Consider the following 25,511-nt stretch of genomic DNA (forward strand, 5'->3'; position numbering starts at 1 on the left):
GAAATGTGTGAATGAAAATAAATCAAACTGCCATCTGGAAAGTTCGCCATTAAATCTTTATTAAGTCTGCAAAGACTAACCCAAATAGGTTAATATAACAAAAAAAAAAACCTTCAGTTTGTCATTCTTTAAACATACAAAACCATATAATGTCACACTTTAATACTGCTGATTAATCTCTTAACAGTCACGTATTAATCCATTCATTTGCTACACAACAGGAAGAAGAGTTGCGTCATCCAGAAACCGTGCTATTGTTTTACATAACTCTGAACATGGTTGCAGACTTGCAAATGAAAATGTGCAATTATTGAAATGTTTGGCACGACCGGTAACAATCCGTCATTAAGAAAACTTTAAGCAAAAGTTCTTCAGCTTTTAGTGCATGTTGAGTTGAATCCACCGATGAGTGTGGAGCAGTGCTACGAGAAGGGAGAAGGGCAGGATAGGGTGATTGGTGTGGTGCAGCAGCATGGGGGTGGGCATCAGTTAGGAGACTAACGGTCCGTCGGTGCAGTCTTTTAAGGCACGGCCACCTTATAAGGGCTCCCAGGGACATTGTCATCACCCCACTTGACGATGACGGTGTAGCTGCCCTTGTCTTTGATGGTGTAGGTGACGTTATAGAGCTTGTTGCCCATGTGCTTCACATATACCTCCTCACAGGGAGCATGAGGTCCATGCACTCCCACCATCAGCATGTTGGTACCTGCACGAAGGAGATGAGACGTGATCAGACAAAGATAGTGTATGTCTGCAGGGGTATAATCAGAAAAATATATTTTTTTTGGGGGGGGGGGGGGGTTCACTAGATGTGACCATTAATGAATCATTTCTGTAGCATCCCTTTATTCAGTGTTCAGCTCAATAAAGCAGCTGTTTCAGTTAGTGTTTCACGTATTTTAAAAAGGAGAATATTTTTGGTAGCATGGGTTCATTCAAGTTTAAAGACAAATTCAAAACAGTGAGTTATTCCTGAAGTAATTTTTTTCAATTTGTGTTTTGAGGTTGTTGTTGTTTTTTTTAAGGAGGCAAATTTTTCAGAAGCATTGTGCATTTAGTTTTTCAAGTTAAAAATATGTAAAAACTGTGAATTGTTTCCGAAACAAATGTCTGTATTGTGTGTGTTTTATAAAGGACAATCATTTCTGATGCAGTTGTTTCAATTAGTGTTTCATGTGTTTTAAAAAGGAGAATATTTTTGTAGCATGGGTTCATTCAAGTTAAAAGACAAGTTCAAAACAGTGAATTATTTCTAAAGCGATTCTTTCAGTTTGTGTTTTGAGGTTGTTTTTTTCAAAGGAGAGTAATTTTTCAGAAGCATTGTGCATTTAGTTTTTCACCTTCAGAAATAAGTACAAAACTGAATCATTTCTGAAACAATTATTTCAGTTTGTGTTTTTGAGTGCTTTATAAAAGAGAATCATTTTCTGAGACAATGGTTCATTTGTGTTTTCAAGTTGAAAAACAAGTATGAAACACTGACTATTTCTGATGCAGTTGTTTTAATTAGTGTTTCACATGTTTTATAAAGGAGAATCATTTTCAGCATTTCAAAACAGTGAATGTTTTTTTTTCTGGAACAACTGTTGAGTGTTATGAAATCAAATGATTTTCTCAAATAATTATTATTTCAAGCGTTTCAAAAAAAATGGATCAGAAGTGATTGATCTATTTTGTTCAAAGTGACAAAAATCTCTCTTTGTACTCTCACTGTGTGTACGAGTACAGTGTTTTGAATCCTGAAATACAAAGTGTGTGCGACTGTGTAATTTTAATCACAGTGTGGTTCTAATCACTCTATAAGCATCACGTCTCACCTGCTTTGCTGCAGTCGACGGAAAAATTGTTTTTTTGGCCCACCAAAGCTTTGGTCAGCCCTGCGCCACGACAAATCACCTTACTGGCATCAGATGTCAGTTTAGCTGAGGTGGTGGAAGAAGAAGAGCTATAGGCCCCGCCCACTTTTGAGGTCTTAGTAACTGTCTCTACCAAGACGGAGGATGTCTCGTGGAGGCTGTGTCCTCCTGACAGTCGTGCGCCTGGGACAGACGGGGAGAATGATTCACTTTTGTCGTTATGGCTCCGTCCTGACATGATTATTATTATGATGACTGTCAAATAAAGTAGAAGGTATATTCATGTCTCTTTTTGTACACACTAAATAGTGAAGGAATACGTCAAAATGACCATAGTAAAAGAAACAGAACAGATTTTTTCAGCTGAACATTTGTTCCACTATCGAGACACTTGTCATGAGAAATTCACAGATCAGGTGGCAGAATGAGTCTGAAGCTGACCTATGATTTTAGCTTTGAAAGGACTGCCCACGATGTGCTGCGGCCCGCCGTATTTGATAGCGATGAGATAGTTTCCAGGTGCCATGGGTGTGTAGTTGATCTTATATCCCTCGGGACACTCCCGACAGTCCATCTTGACCTTGGACGGGCCATCAATGTTGACCGACAGAGTTCCTGACCCTGCTTTGCAGGTGTCAACCACAAACTCTAAGGGCACACCTGGTGGAAAAGAAGAAAATGTCTAATTAATACTGAACAGATGGTGTCACGATTTCTTCACATAATAGCAGCTGAGAGTGAGTGGTGATATCTACCTGTGGTTCCTCCCTGCAGTCCAGGACCATGTGCAGTTACCATGCCTGGATCTCCAACCATCCCCGGATCTCCCACCCGTACATTAAATGGGCTTCCTGGGATGTGACACCCATTAAATTTAACATCTATGGAGTGAACACCGTTCTCTCGTGGAATGAAGCGGATTGCACTCTTGTCTGAGAAGGAAAGTACAAGTGTTACCAATCTGTGCTCACAGATTAAAAACAGAGTTCGCTTAATTCTACATTCTACTTAGTACCAGCGCTGGTGGGCACAGCTAACCCAAAACTTTGATATCGGGGAGGGTCCACTAGTTCAAACCTCTTTATATTATTTGATGGTGTATATTACAACCCCAAATTGATTTTAAAGTTCACAAATAAATGCAATACTTTCAAATAGCTAACAAACCAGATCCAGTTTTGTTTAATTTACAAAAAATAAAAAGTATGATCTGTTGACATACATAATCACCTTTAATTGTACTGTTATCTATAAATCTGTTGAACTGAAAATGAACAAATAATGGTAATTCACCATAATTATTATTATTTTTTTTTGTTTATTTTTTGGTCACACTTTTGTAACATTACTTAACCTACTTTAGTGCAACATAAAGCCTACCATAAATGTATTAAACAACTTCATCATGCTCTTCTTAACACTAAGGACTAAGGCTAGTGGACCCTAGAACTAGTGGAAAGTTTCCTTGATATCTACTCATCCGCTAACTGAAAAGTTAACTGTGATATCACAAAAAAAAAAAAAAAAAAACTGTTAAAACATTTAGTTGAAGCTGCCAATAGCTGCTTTAACCACTAACTCTTATTATCCAAGTTTAGCATCAACCTGGTTTTTGGGCTTTAAAAACTTGAAAAACAGAGTTGAAAGTTTAATATGTGGATGTGTAAAGATGGAGGCTCTCAAAGTTTTAGTTTTCCAAGATCTGATGATAATTAAATGACCAAATTAAATTTACAGCAGTTTTCATTCAACATACACTTCATTCACATTACAGAAAATACAAAATATGCATGGAAAGATTTTTTCATTTAATTAAATTAATTAATCCATTTAATCTGACTTGACCTACGACTCCTCCATCTCCTTGAGGTGACACTTGTTGCCTTTGTGCAATGTGTCAATTTTGCATTTTGGATTAGTGTATATGGTCCAGCAGGAGCAAACATGTATGATTTTAAGAATTACAAAGGTTTTTCAATCAATCAATCAATCAATTTTATTTATATAGCGCCAAATCACAACAAACAGTTGCCCCAAGGTGCTTTATATTGTAAGGCAAGGCCATACAATAATTACGGAAAAACCCCAACGGTCAAAACGACTCCCTGTGAGCAAGCACTTGGCGACAGTGGGAAGGAAAAACTCCCTTTTAACAGGAAGAAACCTCCAGCAGAACTAGGCTCAGGGAGGGGCAGTCTTCTGCTGGGACTGGTTGGGGCTGAGGGAGAGAACCAGGAAAAAGACATGCTGTGGAGGGGAGCAGAGATCAATCACTAATGATTAAATGCAGAGTGGTGCATACAGAGCAAAAAGAGAAAGAAACACTCAGTGCATCATGGGAACCCCCCAGCAGTCTAAGTCTATAGCAGCATAACTAAGGGATGGTTCAGGGTCACCTGATCCAGCCCTAACTATAAGCTTTAGCAAAAAGGACAGTTTTAAGCCTAATCTTAAAAGTAGAGAGGGTGTCTGTCTCCCTGATCTGAATTGGGAGCTGGTTCCACAGGAGAGGAGCCTGAAAGCTGAAGGCTCTGCCTCCCATTCTACTCTTACAAACCCTAGGAACTACAAGTAAGCGTGCAGTCTGACAGCAAAGCGCTCTATTGGGGTGATATGGTACTATGAGGTCCCTAAGATAAGATGGGACCTGATTATTCAAAACCTTATAAGTAAGAAGAAGAATTTTAAATTCTATTCTAGAATTAACAGGAAGCCAATGAAGAGAGGCCAATATGGGTGAGATATGCTCTCTCCTTCTAGTCCCCGTTAGTACTCTAGCTGCAGCATTTTGAATTAACTGAAGGCTTTTCAGGGAACTTTTAGGACAACCTGATAATAATGAATTACAGTAGTCCAGCCTAGAGGAAATAAATGCATGAATTAGTTTTTCAGTATCACTCTGAGACAAGACCTTTCTAATTTTAGAGATATTGCGTAAATGCAAAAAAGCAGTCCTACATATTTGTTTAATATGCACTTTGAATGACATATCCTGATCAAAAATGACTCCAAGATTTCTCACAGTATTACTAGAGGTCAGGGTAATGCCATCCAGAGTAAGGATCTGGTTAGACACCATGTTTCTAAGATTTGTGGGGCCAAGTACAATAACTTCAGTTTTATCTGAGTTTAAAAGCAGGAAATTAGAGGTCATCCATGTCTTTATGTCTGTAAGACAATCCTGCAGTTTAGCTAATTGGTGTGTGTCCTCTGGCTTCATGGATAGATAAAGCTGGGTATCATCTGCGTAACAATGAAAATTTAAGCAATGCTGTCTAATAATACTGCCTAAGGGAAGCATGTATAAAGTGAATAAAATTGGTCCTAGCACAGAACCTTGTGGAACTCCATAATTAACCTTAGTCGGTGAAGAAGATTCCCCATTTACATGAACAAATTGTAATCTATTAGATAAATATGATTCAAACCACCGCAGCGCAGTGCCTTTAATACCTATGGCATGCTCTAATCTCTGTAATAAAATTTTATGGCCAACAGTATCAAAAGCAGCACTGAGGTCTAACAGAACAAGCACAGAGATGAGTACACTGTCTGAGGCCATAAGAAGATCATTTGTAACCTTCACTAATGCTGTTTCTGTACTATGATGAATTCTAAAACCTGACTGAAACTCTTCAAATAGACCATTCCTCTGCAGATGATCAGTTAGCTGTTTTACAACTACCCTTTCAAGAATTTTTGAGAGAAAAGGAAGGTTGGAGATTGGCCTATAATTAGCTAAGATAGCTGGGTCAAGTGATGGCTTTTTAAGTAATGGTTTAATTACTTCCACTTTAAAAGCCTGTGGTACATAGCCAACTAATAAAGATAGATTGATCATATTTAAGATCGAAGCATTAATTAATGGTAGGACTTCCTTGAGCAGCCTGGTAGGAATGGGGTCTAATAGACATGTTGATGGTTTGGAGGAAGTAACTAATGAAAATAACTCAGACAGAACAATCGGAGAGAAAGTCTAACCAAATACCGGCATCACTGAAAGCAGCCAAAGATAACGATACGTCTTTGGGATGGTTATGAGTAATTTTTACTCTAATAGTTAAAATTTTATTAGCAAAGAAAGTCATGAAGTCATTACTAGTTAAAGTTAAAGGAATACTCGGCTCAATAAAGCTCTGACTCTTTGTCAGCCTGGCTACAGTGCTGAAAAGAAACCTGGGGTTGTTCTTATTTTCTTCAATTAGTGATGAGTAGTAAGATGTCCTAGCTTTACGGAGGGCTTTTTTTTATAGAGCAACAGACTCTTTTTCCAGGCTAAGTGAAGATCTTCTAAATTAGTGAGACGCCATTTCCTCTCCAACTTACGGGTTATCTGCTATAAGCTGCGAGTTTGTGAGTTATACCACGGAGTCAGACACTTCTGATTATAGCTCTCTTTTTCAGAGGAGCTACAGCATCCAAAGTTGTCTTCAATGAGGATGTAAAACTATTGACGAGATACCCTATCTCACTTACAGAGTTTAGGTAGCTACTCTGCACTGTGTTGGTATATGGCATTAGAGAACATAAAGAAGGAATCATATCCTTAAACCTAGTTACAGCGCTTTCTGAAAGACTTCTAGTGTAATGAAACTTATTCCCCACTGCTGGGTAGTCCATCAGAGTAAATGTAAATGTTATTAAGAAATGATCAGACAGAAGGGAGTTTTCAGGGAATACTGTTAAGTCTTCAATTTCCATACCATAAGTCAGAACAAGATCTAAGATATGATTAAAGTGGTGGGTGGACTCATTTACATTTTGAGCAAAGCCAATTGAGTCTAATAATAGATTAAATGTAGTGTTGAGGCTGTCATTCTCAGCATCTGTGTGGATGTTAAAATCGCCCACTATAATTATCTTATCTGAGCTAAGCACTAAGTCAGACAAAAGGTCTGAAAATTCACAGAGAAACTCACAGTAACGACCAGGTGGACGATAGATAATAACAAATAAAACTGGTTTTTGGGACTTCCAGTTTGGATGGACAAGACTAAGAGTCAAGCTTTCAAATGAATTAAAGCTCTGTCTGGGTTTTTGATTAATTAATAAGCTGGAATGGAAGATTACTGCTAATCCTCTGCCTCGGCCCGTGCTACGAGCATTATGGTAGTTAGTGTGACTCGGGGTGTTGACTCATTTAAACTAACATATTCATCCTGCTGTAACCAGGTTTCTGTAAGGCAGAATAAATCAATATGTTGATCAATTATTATATCATTTACTAACAGGGACTTAGAAGAGAGAGACCTAATGTTAAATAGACCACATTTAACTGTTTTAGTCTGTGGTGCAGTTGAAGGTGCTATATTATTTTTTCTTTTTGAATTTTTCAAAAAGACTTTTTTGACTGTTAAATTTTATTTATTTAATTTTTAAAGGGTTAATAGACTCAAAGTTAGCAGCGCTAAATTCAGTGGAAGTTAATTGGTCTGCTAGCAGTTTTCAAAATTAGCTGAAAAGCTAATCCACAAATGAAAAGTTAGCTTCGCTGATTTACTGAGTGTGACCATTTGAGGTCGACACGTACCACTGTCCAATTCTGTGACGTAACACTCCTCAGAGGACCCGGAGGGTGTGTGGACTTTGGCGTCCACCACACCTCGTGCCCCGTTGCGCTGCACCATGAAAGAAGCTTCTTGGTTCACCTTCAAATCCTTTTCCTGCCAAAGAAAGTATTTGAAAAACACATTTTTTTGTTTGCATCAGACAGGAAAATGTGACTCATCAAGTCTGAGTGCGAGTAGATCGAGTGGCTAGCTGGGTGCAAGAAAATGTCAGGGGTTACATCAAGGTGCTTTGGTGTTTTAGCCTGACAGATGGACGAGCAGTCGTAGCTCATGACATTTTAAACATTGGACACATATTGCCCTTCAACTGACATCTTGTGCTGGAAAAGTGCACTCTGAAGTGGCATTTCAGTTTGCTAAAAATACATGTTTTTATCACTGTCGGCAGCTGTAATGGAAACTGTGGAAGCAGAAGAAAGCGTTTGTGATGTGAGGACACCAATATTTTGAGCTGTCACACACATCTCGTTATTCTTTCTTCCTTTCCAACAGAAACACAATCGCTGAGACGAGCTGACTGCCACGCATAGCATAGCTTGTTTTGGCCGACATTAGCAAGGGACAGTTAATCCACACCCTCCTCGCTGCCCAGCATGACAGCATTTAGCTCCAGCACCACATAAAGTTACACGTCAAGGGCAAAATGCTATCAGCCATGAGCTACAACTCAATACATGACACAATATTTATGTATTGGTGTGTTAATGAGGTCTTTACATATTCCCCACTTGCATGTACAATACTGTGAAAAAAAGGTTCTAAAAAATGTAAAAAGTTTTCTTACAGTTAAAGTTTCTATAACAGCAAATGCAGATGCACAGTTAACTCATTCATGACTGCAATAAATGTTCATAATGTCACTAATGCCTCTTTCCATCTATATGTAGCAAGGTGAAGTTCAGGTGGAAATATGTTCCTCCATCTTTGTGAGGGAGATTCCCCTTTGGCTGACATGGTGTGAGCAAGAGAGCTGATGTTCAAATGCCACTGGAGATATATACGATGCATCTGGAAAGTATTCACAGTGCTTCATTTTTTCCACATTTGGTTTTTTACAGCCTCATTGTAAAATGGATTAAATTAATTTTTTCCTAAAAATTCTATACACAATACCCCATAATGACAGTCTTTTCCTTTTTAGCTCAGGTGCATCTTGTTCCTATTGATCATGCTTGAGATGTTTATACAGCTTAATTGGAGTCCACCTGGTGTGAATTCAGTTGACAGTGCATGTCAGAGCACATATCAAATATGAAGTCAAAGGAATTGTCTGCAGATCTTCAAGGCAGAATTGTCTCGAGGCACAAATCTGGGGAAGGGTACAGAAACATTTCTACTACTTTGGAGATCCCAATGAGCACAGTGGCCTCCATCATCTGTAATTGGAAGACATATGGATACACCAGGACTCTTCCTAGAGCTGGCTACCCGTTTAAACTAAGTGATTGGGGAGAAAGGCCTTAGTCAGGGAGGTGACCAAGAACCCTATGGTCATCTCTGCAGCAATACACCAATCAGGCCTGTATGGTAAAGTGGACAGACAAAAGCCACTCCTTGGTAAAAGGCACATGGCAGCCCATCTGGAGTTTGCCAAAAAGCACCTGAAGGACTCTCAGACCATGAGAAACAAATTCTCTGGACTGATTGAACTCTTTGGTGTGAATGCCAGGTGTCATGTTTGGATGAAACCAGGCACCATCCCTACAGTGAAGCATGGTGGTGGCAGCATCATGCTGTGGGGATGTTTTTCAGTGGCAGGAACTGGGAGACTAGTCAGGATTGAGGGAAAGATGAATGCATGAATGTATGTAATATATACAGAGACATCCTGGATGAAAACCTGCTCCAGAGCACTCTTGACCTCAGACTGGGGGACAGTTCATCTTTTAGCAGAACAATGACCCTAAACACACAGCCAAGATATCAAAGGAGTGGCTTCAGGGCAACGAATGTCCTTGAGTGGCCCAGCCAGAGCCCAGACCTGAATCACACTGAACATCTCTGAAGAGATCTGACAATGTCTGAGCACCGACGCTCCCCATCCAACCTGATGGCTCTTGAGAGATGCTGCAAAGGGGAATGGGCAAAACTGCCCAAACAGAGGTCCACCAAGCTTGTGGCATCATATTCACTTGAGGCTGTAATTGAGGCTGTAATTGCTTAATAATCAAAAGTATTGAGCAAAGGCTGTGAATTCTTATGTACATGAGATTCCTTAGATTTTTATTAGGTTTTTTTTTTTTAGGTTTTTCATAGGGTTTTTTTTAGGGTACAATGCAGTGTGAGATTGGCCAGAGAATTGGGGCAGCACAGACTGTATTGCATTTGCTCTGCTGTACTGTTGGTCAATCTTCATTCCTACTCTCAGCTATGGTCATGAGGGTTGGATCATGACCGAAAGAACTAGATTGTGGGTACAAGCGGCCGAAATGGGCTTCCTCAGGAGGGTGGCTGGTGTCTCCCTTAGAGATAAAGTGAGAAACTTGGTCATCCATGAGGAGCTCGGAGTAGAGCCACTGCTCTTTTGCGCTGAATTTAGCCTGGCTGAGGTGGTTCAGGCATCTGGTAAGGATGTCTCCTGGGCGCCTCCCTAGGGAGCTGGTCCAGGCACGTCCATCTGGGAGGAGACCCCGGGGAAGACCCATGACTAGGTGGAGAGATTATATCTCCACACTGGCCTGGGAAACCTCAGTATCCCACAGTCAAAGGTGGTTAATGTGGCCTGGGAAAGGAAAGTTTGTGTTCCTGTGCTGAAGCTGTTGGCTCCACAACACAATCCCAGATAAGCAGTTGAAGATGAGATGAGATGAGATATGTAGCAAGATGAAGTCCAAATAGTCCAAATGTTCCCACTAGCTTGGTTAGTGGGGATTTCCCTTTGGCCGACCTGGTGGTGCATCTCTCTTAAGAGTGAGACGTCTAGTGTTCAAATCCCACCAAAGCCAGAAAGATACAGTATGTCACTGTTATAGACTAGTGGGTTAAATTGTATAGGAAACTCAACCTTTTTTTAATTAAAGTATCTTTTGGTTTGTAGGGTATTAAACAAGAAAAAGTGGACTACCAGACCCTCACTCACTCACTCGCCTTCAACTGCTTACTCTAATTAAGGGTCGTGGGGGGCTGGAGCCTATCCCATAGGGCATGAGGCAGGATACACCCCTGGACAGGACGCCAGTCTGTCACAGGGCCACATACAGTATAGACCAACAAACACATTCACACCCGCACACACCTGTGGACAATTTCAAAGTTTCCAATCCACCTAACCTGCGTGTCTTTGGATGTGGGAGGAAGCCGAAGCACCCGGAGGGAACCCACGCAAACACAGGGAGTACATGCAAACTCCACACAGAAAGGCCACAAGGGGGAATCGATCCCATGACCTTCTTGCTGTGAGGCAACAGTGCTAATCACTAAGCCACCATGCTGCCCTGCTAGACCCCGTTGGTCTTAATTTTATCTTATTGTTATTTTCCATGCTAAAATGGGCCCAAAATATGAGGGTCCTTAACTGTATCTATCAGATCCCAACACTTCAGGGCTGAATACGCAGTAGTGTTACAGAGTAAATCTTTGCAGAGTCACTGACAGATTGAATCCCAAAATCATATAATAAATTAACCTGCAATTATTAGCAACTGAATCAAGAAACCATTTGTTTTGTTTCAAAAATTTGTATGTTGATGACGTTGTTGCCGTTCGGGAGGACGTAGCTACACTTGCTTATGACTCATACGTATTTACACAGAAGTTATAATGTGTCTTCACCTGAAGGCTGGTGACAGTCAGCCTGCGGGCCTCGTCTGACAGTGTCGCGATTGGAACGATGAATGGGCTGTCAGGAATATGCTCATTGTTGAATTTGATTGACACCTCGTAGTCACCTGGGAAAATACAGAATGCATTTGCTTTCACAAACTGAGAAATCAAATAAACCAGAAAGTGGAGCAGTTAAGAAGTACAGGAGCCACAATGACGTATTCATATAAAACCTGAGACTATCCGAAAATGTGAGTTGTCTAGGTGCTAAAGTTCTACCTGGCTCTTTGACTATGTAGGAGACACCGCAAGATCCATCCTTCCTGTCCTCAAAGGAGATTTCAGCCTTACTGGGGCCCTCTACAGCAATGGAAAGACCACCGGCGCCGGCTTCTCTGGTCCAGATACTGAATTCAGCTGCAGAGGGTTAACACAAGGGTCAACTTTTTATAATGCATTTGAAATCATTTATTTAAAAATACCAAATTGTAAAAATAATTTCTAAATATTGAATGTCCAGTTTCCTTTTTGGGATACAGGATGAACTTACAAGGTGCTCCTGCAACACCTCTTTCCAAACCGGTGCCTCCTGCGCGGACCTTATGTGCGCCCCCTTCTCCCATTGGGCCCACAGTAAACTGGAAGGGGCTTCCAGGAACATGCTGCCCCCTGTACTTGACGTTAACAGTGTGGGGTCCAATTTCCTGGGGAATAAAACGCACGCTGTAGGTGCTGTTCCCCCCATCCACAATGTCGGCATCCACCGTTTTCCCACTGGGGCTGGTCACCTGAGCTGTCATGGCTTGAGAACCACTCTCAACTGTGCGACACAGACAGAGTAACAAATGTAAAGCACAACGGTGGCATTCCTTCATCCCTTACACAGATTTGGATCCACAACGTCACGCTCACCCTCAGGTCTTGCTGTGATGCCGGCAAAGCTGCTGAGGCTCTCCCTGCCCAGAAAATCTCCAAAAACATCCCTAAAGGGGCTTCCTCCTCCTCCCACCTGAGTGCTCTCCTCCACTCTGACCTCCCTCTTTGTCTCTCCGCCACGGGTTTTGCTGATCTCTGTGCGCTCAGTGCGTGTGTAGGTATGACTGCTACGGGTGAATGTCCTGGTGAGCCTCTCCTGAGCAGAAACCATTTGGAACCAGTTTCCTACAGCGAAGACACATCAGTGAGAATACAAGTGTACAGAGGCTGGGTTAATTTACTTCATTTAGTTCAACCAGTCGATTGCATGGTGAGTTCCAGTCAATCGCATGAATAAATAAAAATCTGGATTCATCGTGAGGATTTAGTGCTGCTATAACAGACTGATGCAGAAGGTGGCAGCAATGCACCAATAAGGATGCCGGCTGCCATTAAATGCCAAAGAAGAAGAAGAAGAAACACCATAGCGGAAGAAGAGCGACTTTGTTGCTAAATTTAGCAACTATTCAGACCCTTCCAAGCGACTTTTATTCAAAAAAGTGACTAGCGAGAAATCTAGCGACTTTTTTTATTGGAGACTTTTGGTGACTCTGATGTGAAAGCATATATTTCAACTCAATGAGCAGTGGGTGTTACCGTCCCAAAGCTCACAGGAGACCGCGCGCCTCCTCCACTTGCACGGAAAAGGAGGCACACAGCCAGCAGTGAGTTACTCAATTTCATTGGCTGAGAGAACTAAAGTTAAAACAAATAAACAAAAGGAAAAAAAAGAAGTAGCTCTGCTAGAGTGTCTCTTTTGACTCACTTGTTAGTTTAAAGTCCAAGAATCAACAGAAGAAAGTTCATTTGTATTTCTAAACATATGTAGGGTGTTTTTTACTCACTTTTTGTCCTTCCCTCAATGTTATTCCTCTCTCCTACAGCGTCAATAACAATTGCATGCACATACAGATACAGACTCTTTATTGTCATTGTAACCACTACAAAGAAAGTTAAGGTGCAGCCTTACAGTGCAAATATAAACCTGAGTAAATCACACATAGACTTTAAAGGTCTGGAGAAGAAAAGAAAAATTAACATCAAATTTAACTGAATGAAAGAGGTATGTCCAGAGTGCAAATTAAGAAAAAAAAAAAAAAAAAAGCCAATTATGCAAGTTAGGTGATGACATCATGTGTTATTACGGGCTAGTCCGAGGCCTACTTGTGCTTATTCTTTGCACCACGCACATCTACCTCAATAATGTATTATTAATGTTAAAACCTTTTCTTTGTGCCCAAAAATTGTGTTATTATATTGGTATACAATACATTGTGGCGGCGCTACGGCTTGGTAGCTCTCGATATACTTTCAACTTTAAAAGTAGATCTCGGTTCAAAAGAGGTTGGGCACTCCTGCTCTAACCACTGCCGATTGCTGCACTCACCTGGGATTTTAAGGTTAAGACCACATGTGCTTCCCACTGAAGCAATGGAAGACGCCTGCCTCTTCCTGGTGATGCTTTCTTTGATCCTTCCTTCTCCAGTCACCTTCACTGTGAAAGGACTTCCTGTTGAGAGAAAATGCAAAGTATGTGACACTAGCATGAGCCAGGGACAGAAGGGTTCTAGGGGGTTTAGCCTCTTGTATGGCAGCACCCTCACATCGGGATGAACGCAAGGCATTATTTGTAAAGCGCTTTGAGCGCCTGATGCAGATGGAAAAGCGCTATATAAATGCAGTCCATTTACCATATGTGTCTGGGTGCCATGCCTGAGGGTCAAACCTAGTGTGGGACTCTGTGTGTCTACACAACACAGGTTACACTGGTGCCGTGACCCAGGGGGGACTGAAGGGAATGTAAACATGATGTAAGCCAACAGGCACAGTGCAATGGAGGGATTAGATCATGACTCCTCAACACCAAAAGAGATGATAGAAGGCTTGGGGATTAGATTGCTTGCTAGGGCATCAGCCTCCCCTGCCCAATTATGGGTGTACCACCCCATGCTCAGAACTGCGGATTAGTTGTGTCTCACATTGGAAGCAAAAGTATAGAGATGAACTCCTGTTATGTGCTGCAGAAGTCTAAAACAGGTCGTGACCATATGGTTTGCTTACAACATGAGAACTAGACATAGTAACCTTAATTATCACCAACACCCTGCAAAACTCAATAATCCGGTCAGTCATCATTTATGTTATTGCCACTGTGGATATTAGAAGATGACCCAAAATAGGATGTTCACTGATCCTCATCGGTATCTGTCAGAACCCAGAATTTCAGAGCTGAGTATACAGTCCCCTATCAGCATTTCCTACAGAAATTTTGTGGAGCCACTGATTCACTGACTCACTCCTTGGCTTACTTTGCTAATCACAGGAAATTCCTGCATGCAAAGTAATAGAATGCTGATACTTCAGAGACATTTAATATGAAATTCCACCCATGTGATTTTGTAAATGGTGGGTACAAACCTGGGATGTGCTTCTCAGCAAATCTGATATTAACAGTGTAACTTCCAGGCTCAGTGGGACAGTATGTCACTCTGCACGTGCCATCCTCAACATCTTCACAATTAATATCCACTTTGCTTGGACCCTCGACAGACAATGCTAGACCTCCATAACCTATGAGAGAGAAAGAAGGAAAGAGAGAGATATGAAAACTGAACAGCCAATTGCTGCCTGTAATTTTGATCCTCTTATTAATAAAGATTATTTTTTTCCAGCTTACCTGCATTCCTAGTGTCCACAAAGAATTCTGCCATTTCAAAAGTGTGTGCTTCCACCAGGCCCTTTCCAAAAGCCTTCACCCTGCTGGCCTCACCGATCTCCGACTGGCCAACCATGATCTTGAAAGGGCTGTTGGCCACATGTTTGCCATTCTTCCTCACGCTCACTTCATGCTCACCTACCTCTTTAGGGGTGAAAGAGATACCTGTGAAAGAAATGAGGCACAGTTTAGAAATATTACACAAATAAAAGGACCCTCATATATGTGCTTACCACCACCAAGACCCAATATGTGTCATCACGGAATGTTAGCGCTATAAAAATGATTGGTTCCACCATTTTTTGTAAAGTTGAGTATATCCCAATTCCCAGTCCTATTGAAAAAGGACTGTAAAATGGGGTTGACTTGCTTCCTATGCTGAGGGGAAAACAACCACACATTCATCTGTTCATAAGCAGCATGTCTTTTGCATACGAGTTTCTCTAAATTTATTGGATCTTCCCATTTATCAATATCACCCCAAAACTGGATGGACTCTAATTGCAATATAGGTCCAATCTTTTCACCAAGTTTCATCAATAAGGAAAAGGTCTGTAGCATCTCACAGTTAACAGCATCCAAAAAAGTTTTATATATACAGTATATATGCTACAGAACTTTTATATTGAAATCATAAAATTAATCTAAAGGTTTTCTATCTCAATTTTACTCCTGTGTGTTAAATCAGAATATCTTACCAAGGTGTCTGTTGGGCAGTCTCTTAAGCAGGCAGGGTTCCTCGTTGCCTGATGGAGCTCTGATACTGGCAGTCAGAGAGCTCAGATCAGTCTCTGCAATCTTCAGGGACACGTCAGCAGATGTCCCAACGTTCAGCTGGGATGTCCTGGTTATCGAGTCATCGCCTTAACATAAAAGCACGGTTTAGTTGCCTGTCAACCTTTTTAGCTTAACAATAAAATAACCTATACAAACTAATAATATTAAATCAACTGAATACAATTTTTTTTAAGATGGACCATCTGTGAAAGAAACACACAATTTCCTCACCAGTGATTTTAGCGGTAAAGGGACTGCCAGGAATGTGTTTGTTGTCAAACTTGACAATGATGTTATAGTCCCCAGGAGCAGTGGGCAGGTAGGACACAGTGCAGGTACCATCTTTGTTGTCCTTACATGTGATCTCTGCCTTTGAAGGGCCCTCCACCGCCAGTGACAGACCACCTGAGAGGCAACAACAGGGCTACTTTAGTGGCCTGTGGTCACAGTTTGTAGTGGATATACTGTAACAAATTCACTGTGCAAAAGCAAACACCAGTGTACAAAGTAAACTACTGTACCTTCTCCTGCATTCTTGGTGACCACAGTGAAAGTAGCAGCCTTGTTTACCATGCCGTAACTCAGACCTGGCCCATAAGCTGTCACCAACCCACTGTTCACAGCATCCACAAAGAACTGCAGAGGGCTTCCTACACCCCAATGGACACAATGATCCTTAATGGCACTTCAACTCATGGTGGTGTCTTAATATAGAGGATAGCATTTTGTTGAGACTGCAACACTACCACTTACAACTGTGCTCATAAATTACTTGGTATTGCGATCAATTCCACAAACCTTTGTGTGGTTCTCATGTTTGAAGGTAAAAGTCTGTTTTTATATAGAAATCAAATTACTACAACACCTCATGGTAGATGTTGGTAGATGTCAAAATTGGTTGACATGTTTAAATCAACAATTCTTGCAACATAGTTTATGTACGTTATGAATAAGGGTCATAAAAACAAGCAATTGTAGAACAAAAGTAATTCTGAGTGTCTATCATGAGACTATCGTGACTGCATCGCAAATATTTGAATAGAGCATTTATCTGCCAATTAATGGTATGCAGTGCATGCCATTATTATATAATACATATGCATACTTTAATTCTTTGCTTCTTGTGCTAACCCTTCATCAACTGTAGCTACAGGCTAACTGGTTCTCCTGTTATGATCTGCCAGTGTTGTTAGCATCCCGGACTTAGCAATTTTGGTACCATACTTAAGCTTGTTGAACAAATTAAACACTGTATCAAAAGCATAATCAGTGGTACCTAAATGTAATAGAAGGCTACATTATATCTAATATATTTAGGAGAGAAAAGCTCTTTCTTGCTGGTTGAAATGTTTGCTGCTTAGCTTGCTGATGTTACCTTGCTGTATAGCTAACACACTGTTGCATCTGTATTCATGGTTCAAAATACAGGGGTTCTGCTGAGGTATCCCTCCGTTTATTCTAAACACTTATATTTTTCCTCCTTCACGACTGCAAGAATTATTTAATACAATTTCAGACACCCCTATAGTAAACCTTACCATTTCTAAACATTAGCTGAACCTTGCACCTGCCTGTCTGATCACTCCCATCATTGCAATGTGTCATTTAAGTCCAGCCATTGGCGTGACACTCGGTTACGCCAATCGGAGGTCACTAAAATTAACATTGAATCGGTGTGTAACTTTGCAAAAACAATGTCGGACTCTGTTGTTTTCTCTGGGCCCTCCCCAATCAGACCGGGAGTGACATGTTTAGCCGCATGTTCTCCTTGAATTGCTGGCTGTCTGAGTGGTGTCCAAAAAAATGAGGTGGGCTTCATTGATAATTGGCAAAGCTTCTGGGGAAAACCTGGTCTTGTTAGGAGAGACGGCATCCATCCCACTTTAGAGGGAGCAGCTCTCATTTCTAGAAATCTGGCCAATTTTTTTGGGATCCTCCAAACTGTGACTGTCTAGCGTTGGGACCAGGAGGCAGAGCTGTGGTCTTATACACCTCTCTGCAGCTTCTCTCCCCCTGCCATCCCCCTATTACCCCATCCCCGTAGAGACGGTGCCTGCTCCCAGACCACCAATAACTAGCAAAAATCTATTAAGCATAAAAATTAAAAAAGAAAAAATAATATAGCACCTTCAATTGCACCACAGACTAAAACAGTTAAATGTGGTTTATTAAACATTAGGTCTCTTTCTTCTAAGTCCCTGTTGGTAAATGATATAATAATTGATCAACGTATTGATTTATTCTGCCTAACAGAAACTTGGTTACAGCAGGATGAATATGTTAGTTTAAATGAGTCAACACCCCCAAGTCACACTAACTGTCAGAATGCTCGTAGCACGGGCCGGGGCGGAGGATTAGCAGCAATCTTCCATTCCAGCTTATTAATTAATCAAAAACCTAGACAGAGCTTTAATTCATTTGAAAGCTTGTCTCTTAGTCTTGTCCATCCAAATTGGAAGTCCCAAAAACCAGTTTTATTTGTTATTATCTATCGTCCACCTGGTCGTTACTGTGAGTTTCTCTGTGAATTTTCAGACCTTTTGTCTGACTTAGTGCTTAGCTCAGATAAGATAATTATAGTGGGCGATTTTAACATCCACACAGATGCTGAGAATGACAGCCTCAACACTGCATTTAATCTATTATTAGACTCTATCGGCTTTGCTCAAAAAGTAAATGAGTCCACCCACCACTTTAATCATATTTTAGATCTTGTTCTGACTTATGGTATGGAAATAGAAGACTTAACAGTATTCCCTGAAAACTCCCTTTTGTCTGATCATTTTTTAATAACATTTACATTTACCCTGATGGACTACCCTGCAGTGGGGAATAAGTTTCATTACACTAGAAGTCTTTCAGAAAGCGCTGTAACTAGGTTTAAGGATATGATTCCTTCTTTATGTTCTCTAATGTCATATACCAACACAGAGCAGAGTAGCTACATAAACTCTGTAAGGGAGTTAGAGTATCTTGTCAATAGTTTTACATCCTCATTGAAGACAACTTTGGATGCTGTAGCTCCTCTGAAAAGAGAGCTTAAATCAGAAGTGTCTGACTCCGTGGTATAACTCACAAACTCGTAGCTTAAAGCAGATAACCCGTAAGTTGGAGAGGAAATGGCGTCTCACTAATTTAGAAGATCTTCACTTAGCCTGGAAAAAGAGTTTGTTTGCTCTATAAGAAAGCCCTTCGTGAAGCTAGGACATCTTTCTACTCATCACTAATTGAAGAAAATAAGAACAACCCCAGGTTTCTTTTCAGCACTGTAGCCAGGCTGACAAAGAGTCAGAGCTCTATTGAGCTGAGTATTCCATTAACTTTAACTAGTAATGACTTCATGACTTTCTTTGCTAACAAAATTTTGACTATTAGAGAAAAAATTACTCATAACCATCCCAAAGATGTATCGTTATCTTTGGCTGCTTTCAGTGATGCCGGTATTTGGTTAGACTCTTTCTCTCCGATTGTTCTGTCTGAGTTATTTTCATTAGTTACTTCATCCAAACCATCAACATGCTTATTAGACCCCATTCCTGCCAGGCTGCTCAAGGAAGTCCTACCATTATTTAATGCTTCAATCTTAAATATGATCAATCTATCTTTGTTAGTTGGTTATGTACCACAGGCCTTTAAGGTGGCAGTAATTAAACCATTACTTAAAAAGCCATCACTTGACCCAGCTATCTTAGCTAATTATAGGCCAATCTCCAACCTTCCTTTTCTCTCAAAGATTCTTGAGAGGGTAGTTGTAAAACAGCTAACTGATCACCTGCAGAGGAATGGTCTATTTGAAGAGTTTCAGTCAGGTTTTAGAATTCATCATAGTACAGAAACAGCATTAGTGAAGGGTACAAATGATCTTCTTATGGCTTCGGACAGTGGACTTATCTCTGTGCTTGTTCTGTTGGACCTCAGTGCTGCTTTTGATACTGTTGACCATAAAATTTTATTACAGAGATTAGAGCATGTCATAGGTATTAAAGGCATTGCGCTGCGGTGGTTTGAATCATATTTGTCTAATAGATTACAGTTTGTTCATGTAAATGGGGAATCTTCTTCACAGACTAAAGTTAATTATGGAGTTCCACAAGGTTCTGTGCTAGGACCAATTTTATTCACTTTATACATGCTTCCCTTGGGCAGTATTATTAGACGGTATTGCTTAAATTTTCATTGTTACGCAGATGATACCCAGCTTTATCTATCCATGAAGCCAGAGGATACGCACCAATTAGCTAAACTGCAGGATTGTCTTACAGACATAAAGACATGGATGACCTCTAATTTCCTGCTTTTAAACTCAGATAAAACTGAAGTTATTGTACTTGGCCCCACAAATCTTAGAAGCATGGTGTCTAACCAGATCGTTACTCTGGATGGCATTTCCCTGATCTCTAGTAATACTGTGAGAAATCTTGGAGTTATTTTTGATCAGGATATGTCATTCAAAGCGCATATTAAACAAATATGTAGGACTGCCTTTTTGCATTTACGCAATATCTCTAAAATCAGAAAGGTCTTGTCTCAGAGTGATGCTGAAAAACTAATTCATGCATTTATTTCCTCTAGGCTGGACTATTGTAATTCATTATTATCAGGTTGTCCTAAAAGTTCCCTAAAAAGCCTTCAGTTGGTTCAGAATGCTGCAGCTAGAGTACTGACGGGGACTAGCAGGAGAGAGCATATCTCACCCGTGTTGGCCTCCCTTCATTGGCTTCCTGTTAATGCTAGAATAGAATTTAAAATTCTTCTTCTTACTTATAAGGTTTTGAATAATCAGGTCCCATCTTATCTTAGGGACCTCGTAGTACCATATTACCCCATTAGAGCGCTTCGCTCTCAGACTGCGGGCTTACTTGTAGTTCCTAGGGTTTGTAAGAGTAGAATGGGAGGCAGAGCCTTCAGCTTTCAGGCTCCTCTCCTGTGGAACCAGCTCCCAATTCAGATCAGGGAGACAGATACCCTCTCTACTTTTAAGATTAGGCTTAAAACTTTCCTTTTCGCTAAGGCTTATAGTTAGGGCTGGATCGGGTGACCCTGGACCATCCCTTGGTTATGTTGCTTTAGACGTAGACTGTGTTTCATAATTATTGTATGGCCTTGCCTTGCAATGTGGAGCGCCTTGGGGCAACTGTTTGTTGTGATTTGGCGCTATACAAGAAAAAAGTTGATTGAAGTTGATTGAGAGGTGTCAAGTAACGAAGTACAAATACTTCGTTACTGTACTTAAGTACACTTTTTAGGTATCTATACTTTACTCCATTACTTATTTTTCTGCCTACTTCTGACTTCTACTCATTACATTTTCACACAAGTATCTGTACTTTCTATTCCTTACATTTTTAAAACAAACAGCCTCGTTACCCTTGGCTTCAGTTTAATGTTTATATGTATATTCACGTCATGTGCGCCTGTAATCAACTTTTCTGCAGCACGGCTTTGCTTTGAACCGTGAACCATCGAAGCAGTGGTTCGCAGATTGAGGCAATGCTTCGACCTATTGCCTCGTTTATTCTTTTTCTTTCGCTTAATTTTCCCCCGCTAAAACCCTAAAGAGCATACTTCTGTGAGTATTATTTACCTTTTCTATGTTAAACCGACTTGTTATGGTCTTCTGAACAGTTGATGTATTTTATAACTTAAAAACGGAGTGATGCTAACGCGTTAGCATGTCTATGGCATTTTCATGTTAAAAGTTAGCATTAAGCAATTGCAGTTCTTATCACGTTCGGGTGCATTTGTTTTCAAATTGTAATATTTCTTAAATTTATTTTTGTTATATATTAATAATCTAATGATTATTATATACAACTTTAGAGAAAGAGGCAAAAAGAACCTGAATAGAAACACAACAGAAAATATAAAAGCAACTAACAATGAACATACATAAATACATAAATAAATGTTTCCTGTGAACACCTAGTGACTCTTACACCTCCACTTCATCCCTGTCTTATTAATGACAGTTTGTTTCGGTCAAACCATATTTTCAATGTGTTAATTTCTTCAGTGATTTCCTCCAGAACAATCTGCCAAACTAGAAAACTGCTGCATCCTAGTAAGAGCAGAATACTACTGGAATGAATTTGAATAAGGAAAGTTTTTTTTTTTTTCTTCACTAAATGGATGCTGCACTCACTGCAGTTTATTGTCTGGAATAGTCCCAGATTGCATTTCAGAGCTTCTAGAATTGAAACATTTTCGTGCAGGTGGTGTTGGGGGGTAATTTTGGGGTTTTGGGTCTTGGGCCACATGTAGAACGAATCGTTTTAAATTAAGCTTTCAATTCATATAGTGGCATCTACCTTTTTTTTTTTTTTTTTTAAAAAGGTTACTTTATACTTTTATACTTTAAGTAGGTTTTGGAGCACATACTTTTTCAACTTTTACTTGAGTAAAGAAGTCGAGTTGATACTTCAACTTTTACCAGAGTGTTTTTAAACTGCAGTATCTATACTTCTACTTAAGTAACAATTGTGTGTACTTTTGACACCACTGTTTAAGTCTTTGGTCCAATGTGTGGCATAAGCCAAAAGATACTACAGTTGGTTAATGAAAGTAGTAATCTTGTTTGTTTTATGCGATTCTGAAACAGTTTGTGTCAATTGTCGATCTACGAATACTGATGTTAGGTATTCATTTATTCATTCATTTTCTAGTGCTTATCTGGGTCCAAGTCACGTTGGCAGTAGACCAACAATTCTAATCTTAGCAGCTTTTTCCATTAACCTACAGTTTAACTAACTACCCTTAGCTAGCAAAAGCTAACATTTGCCTGACTTAGTGTTAGCTAATACTATCAAAAAGGCCCCAGTCAGTATTATAGCACACAGATTATAGCAGTAATTCCATATCCTAGCAAGCCAACACACCTTCAGGCAAATCAAGCTTTGACTACTACTTTGCATACAGTACATTGCCTAACATCATCAGCTTTAAACCCAGTCATGACAACTGGATGGGAACATGTTAGTGTACACTACACATAGCTGACCTGGAATGTGGTTGCCATCATATTTGATGTCCATCTCATGCAGACCTCGCTCTGTTGGCTGGTATTTGATGGTGATGGTTCCATCATTATTATCCGTAATATGTGGCCGTGCAGTTTGCCTGAAGGCATACGCACCTCCCCTAGAAATGCCAACAGCTGAGTTAAAACATCAGTGTCCTCTAGGGTGTTTTCTATGGGTGTGAATCATTTTCTTTCATTGTTACCTGTGAGTTCTCCTTGCTGTGGTGTAAAAGGAACAACGAAGTTAAGAAGGACGAAAGAGAGGATCCACGGTGTCACGGGGAACAACTGGCTCATTTGTGGCCTGATAACAGAAGAGCAAAAGAATGAAGTGGTTATGTACTAGTAGATACTCAACAATACCAAACCAAGTCCAGGGCATTCAAACGTAGCAGCTGTTCATACACACCGTGACATGAAAGGGACTCTTGGGGATGTTCTGTCCACCAAACCGTATGGTAAATACATATTCCCAGGCTCAGGAGCCGTGTAGTAAATATCAAAGGTTCCATCGTGATTTTCCACACATCCATGTCAAGCTCCATTCCCTGTGGGGTCAGCACCTTACAGGTCACCTTGCCCTTCCCGGCGGCCTTGGCGTCTACGGTGATGACTGTATCCTCTGAGGTCTGCAGCCTTCTGAAGACTTGCTGTTGAGTACAGAGAATAAAATGACACTATGTAGGAATAAGTGCACACAAACGAAGAGATAGTTGATCTGTTTTTAAGCAATAACACCCATACAAAAATGAAGCCAAAGTTACTCACACATGCCATGTCCTCCAATAGAAACTGGAATAAAAAGACCATGGTATTAAACATATAATATAAACAACTACAATCAAAAACATTGTGAACATGGAGGATTCTTTTTACCTGTGAGTAGACACTTGCTGGCATCTCCTGTTGGAAGGACTGAATGTGATATGGGGGAATAAGGAATCTCATCTCCTCCATATTTAATAGTAATGGTGTATGGGCCAGTGGAGTCTGGTACATAGGAAACAGTGTATGTCCCATCCCTGTGTCCTGGATGGTTGCATTCTTAGGCTTTCCCTCTGGGTCCTATTAATAGATAACAGACATTAATTTATGATTCAACAGTAAGAGACCTTTTCAAAAACAAGGTAGTTAAACCCACCAGGATCTGCACAGTGAGCAGTCCCTCTCCAGCATCACGGGCATCGATCGTAAACTCAACAGGCATGCCTAGCACAAACACCTTTGGTGTCTAGACCAGGGCCACTAGCGCGGACACTTGCTGGCATCATGCCCAGGTGAAGACATTACCTTGAATGGACTGACGATCAAGAGAAAAATGTCAGGCATAATTACTAAAGCAATGTTTAAAAGCCTGAAGTTGGAACAAAAGTGATTAACAACTACTTTTTTCGTGTGAATACTGTCAGCCTTTATACTTTCGTTTTCAGAATATACCTGTGTGGGACATCCTGATCTGCATATTTGACAGCTACAGTGTAGGACCATCCTGGGCTGGGGTGTAGTGAACTGTGTGGGTACCATCACCGTTGTTCTTCACACCAACTGGTTCTACATTACCTGGAAGTAACATAGCATGGAAATATTCATGTACCACCAACTGGCTGATATATGATAGTATATCGTGTGAAGGTTATTGCTATGCAGCATGTACCTGTTGGGCCATAGAGTCTGACGTCCAGTGGAGCCTGACCTGCCTGAGAGCAGTCAACTGTAAATGTTTGAGGAACATGAGCTCTTACACCAGTGCCCAGAACCCGGACCAGAGCACTTGACCTTACTTGGGTCCACAGGGTCCCGTATGGGCACACGGAATGGACTGCCAGGAATTGGGGTAACCTCCATAGTTAATGTTGACATCGTAGTCTCCAGGGGTAAAGGGTACATACTCCACACTGCAACTGCCATCTTGTTGTCTTTGCAAGAAATTTTGGCCTCTGAGGCCACCCTCGATCGTCAGGCCCAGTCCACCTGTACCAGCACCCCTGAGAAAGAAACCGCATGTGTCATTAGTGTACATGAAATTCACATTCTCTTGAAAAAAAAAAAGAAGTACTTGTGGTGCACAGTACTGTTTCCAAAACCACTGTCCAAAAACACAGAATCTCACAATGTTAAAAATGTCATTGGTTTACCGTATTTTCCAGAGTGTAAGTCATATGGGTTTTTTTTTTTTTTTTACTAGGTTTGTGAAGTCCCAGTTTGTGAAGAATCCCAGGAAATCAAAGCACGGAACAAAAATAAACTCCAGAAATAAAATAATATATACCAGTAATTAAAGTATATTACAGCAATGCACAAAACCCAAAATAAGGAGATGATAATACAGAAAAAAGGTGAAAACGTATACTCCAGTATGACTATATATAATGTTTTGTTTTGTTTGTTCCACTTCAAGGGGTATTTTTGTCAGGTGAGACTCATACTCTGGAAGATATGGTACTTCGATTTCTCATCAAAGGCATAATACTTTCCTAGGCACTACCCAACCTTTTCATTGAGTTTATTTTATTTATTTATTGAGTATACTGCTGACAGACACTGCCTCACTTAATCTGTTTCTGAATAACTGAGAACAATACCTGGTCTCCACTGTGAAACAGTTGGGTCTGTTGGTTATTCCCCCCTCCAGTCCTGGCCCATAGGCACGAACCCTTGTCGGGTCACATCCCTCCACCACTGATACCCTGAAGGGACTCGATGGTACGGGTACATCATCATACAGCACCTCGATCAGATGCATGCCTGCACAAAAACAGATGAAACCAGCTTATCCCCAAATGTTCTCAAAGCTTTTTTTTATTGCCACTTGTGTTTAATTATAGGACACACAC

At 40.5% G+C, this 25,511-nt stretch overlaps 1 protein-coding gene across 1 annotated transcript in view; it reads right to left on the reverse strand.

The window, feature by feature from the left end:
• Nucleotides 1–521: 521 nt before the first annotated feature.
• LOC117514906 (filamin-C-like) overlaps nucleotides 522–25,511 on the reverse strand; it is a 93,163-nt gene continuing 68,173 nt past the window's right edge. Inside the window, 25 exon segments of the mRNA XM_034175477.1 lie at nucleotides 522–709; nucleotides 1,821–2,042; nucleotides 2,301–2,519; nucleotides 2,615–2,791; nucleotides 7,390–7,522; nucleotides 11,201–11,316; nucleotides 11,471–11,608; nucleotides 11,742–12,011; nucleotides 12,104–12,352; nucleotides 13,554–13,676; nucleotides 14,585–14,737; nucleotides 14,844–15,047; nucleotides 15,581–15,745; nucleotides 15,891–16,064; nucleotides 16,181–16,309; nucleotides 22,657–22,796; nucleotides 22,881–22,896; nucleotides 23,246–23,327; nucleotides 23,446–23,469; nucleotides 23,554–23,742; nucleotides 23,968–23,977; nucleotides 24,153–24,237; nucleotides 24,332–24,388; nucleotides 24,517–24,662; nucleotides 25,260–25,422. Coding sequence (XP_034031368.1) covers nucleotides 522–709; nucleotides 1,821–2,042; nucleotides 2,301–2,519; nucleotides 2,615–2,791; nucleotides 7,390–7,522; nucleotides 11,201–11,316; nucleotides 11,471–11,608; nucleotides 11,742–12,011; nucleotides 12,104–12,352; nucleotides 13,554–13,676; nucleotides 14,585–14,737; nucleotides 14,844–15,047; nucleotides 15,581–15,745; nucleotides 15,891–16,064; nucleotides 16,181–16,309; nucleotides 22,657–22,796; nucleotides 22,881–22,896; nucleotides 23,246–23,327; nucleotides 23,446–23,469; nucleotides 23,554–23,742; nucleotides 23,968–23,977; nucleotides 24,153–24,237; nucleotides 24,332–24,388; nucleotides 24,517–24,662; nucleotides 25,260–25,422 — 3,572 coding nt within the window.

This window comes from Thalassophryne amazonica, chromosome 8 (genome assembly GCF_902500255.1).
Source record: "Thalassophryne amazonica chromosome 8, fThaAma1.1, whole genome shotgun sequence".
NCBI lineage: Eukaryota > Metazoa > Chordata > Actinopteri > Batrachoidiformes > Batrachoididae > Thalassophryne > Thalassophryne amazonica.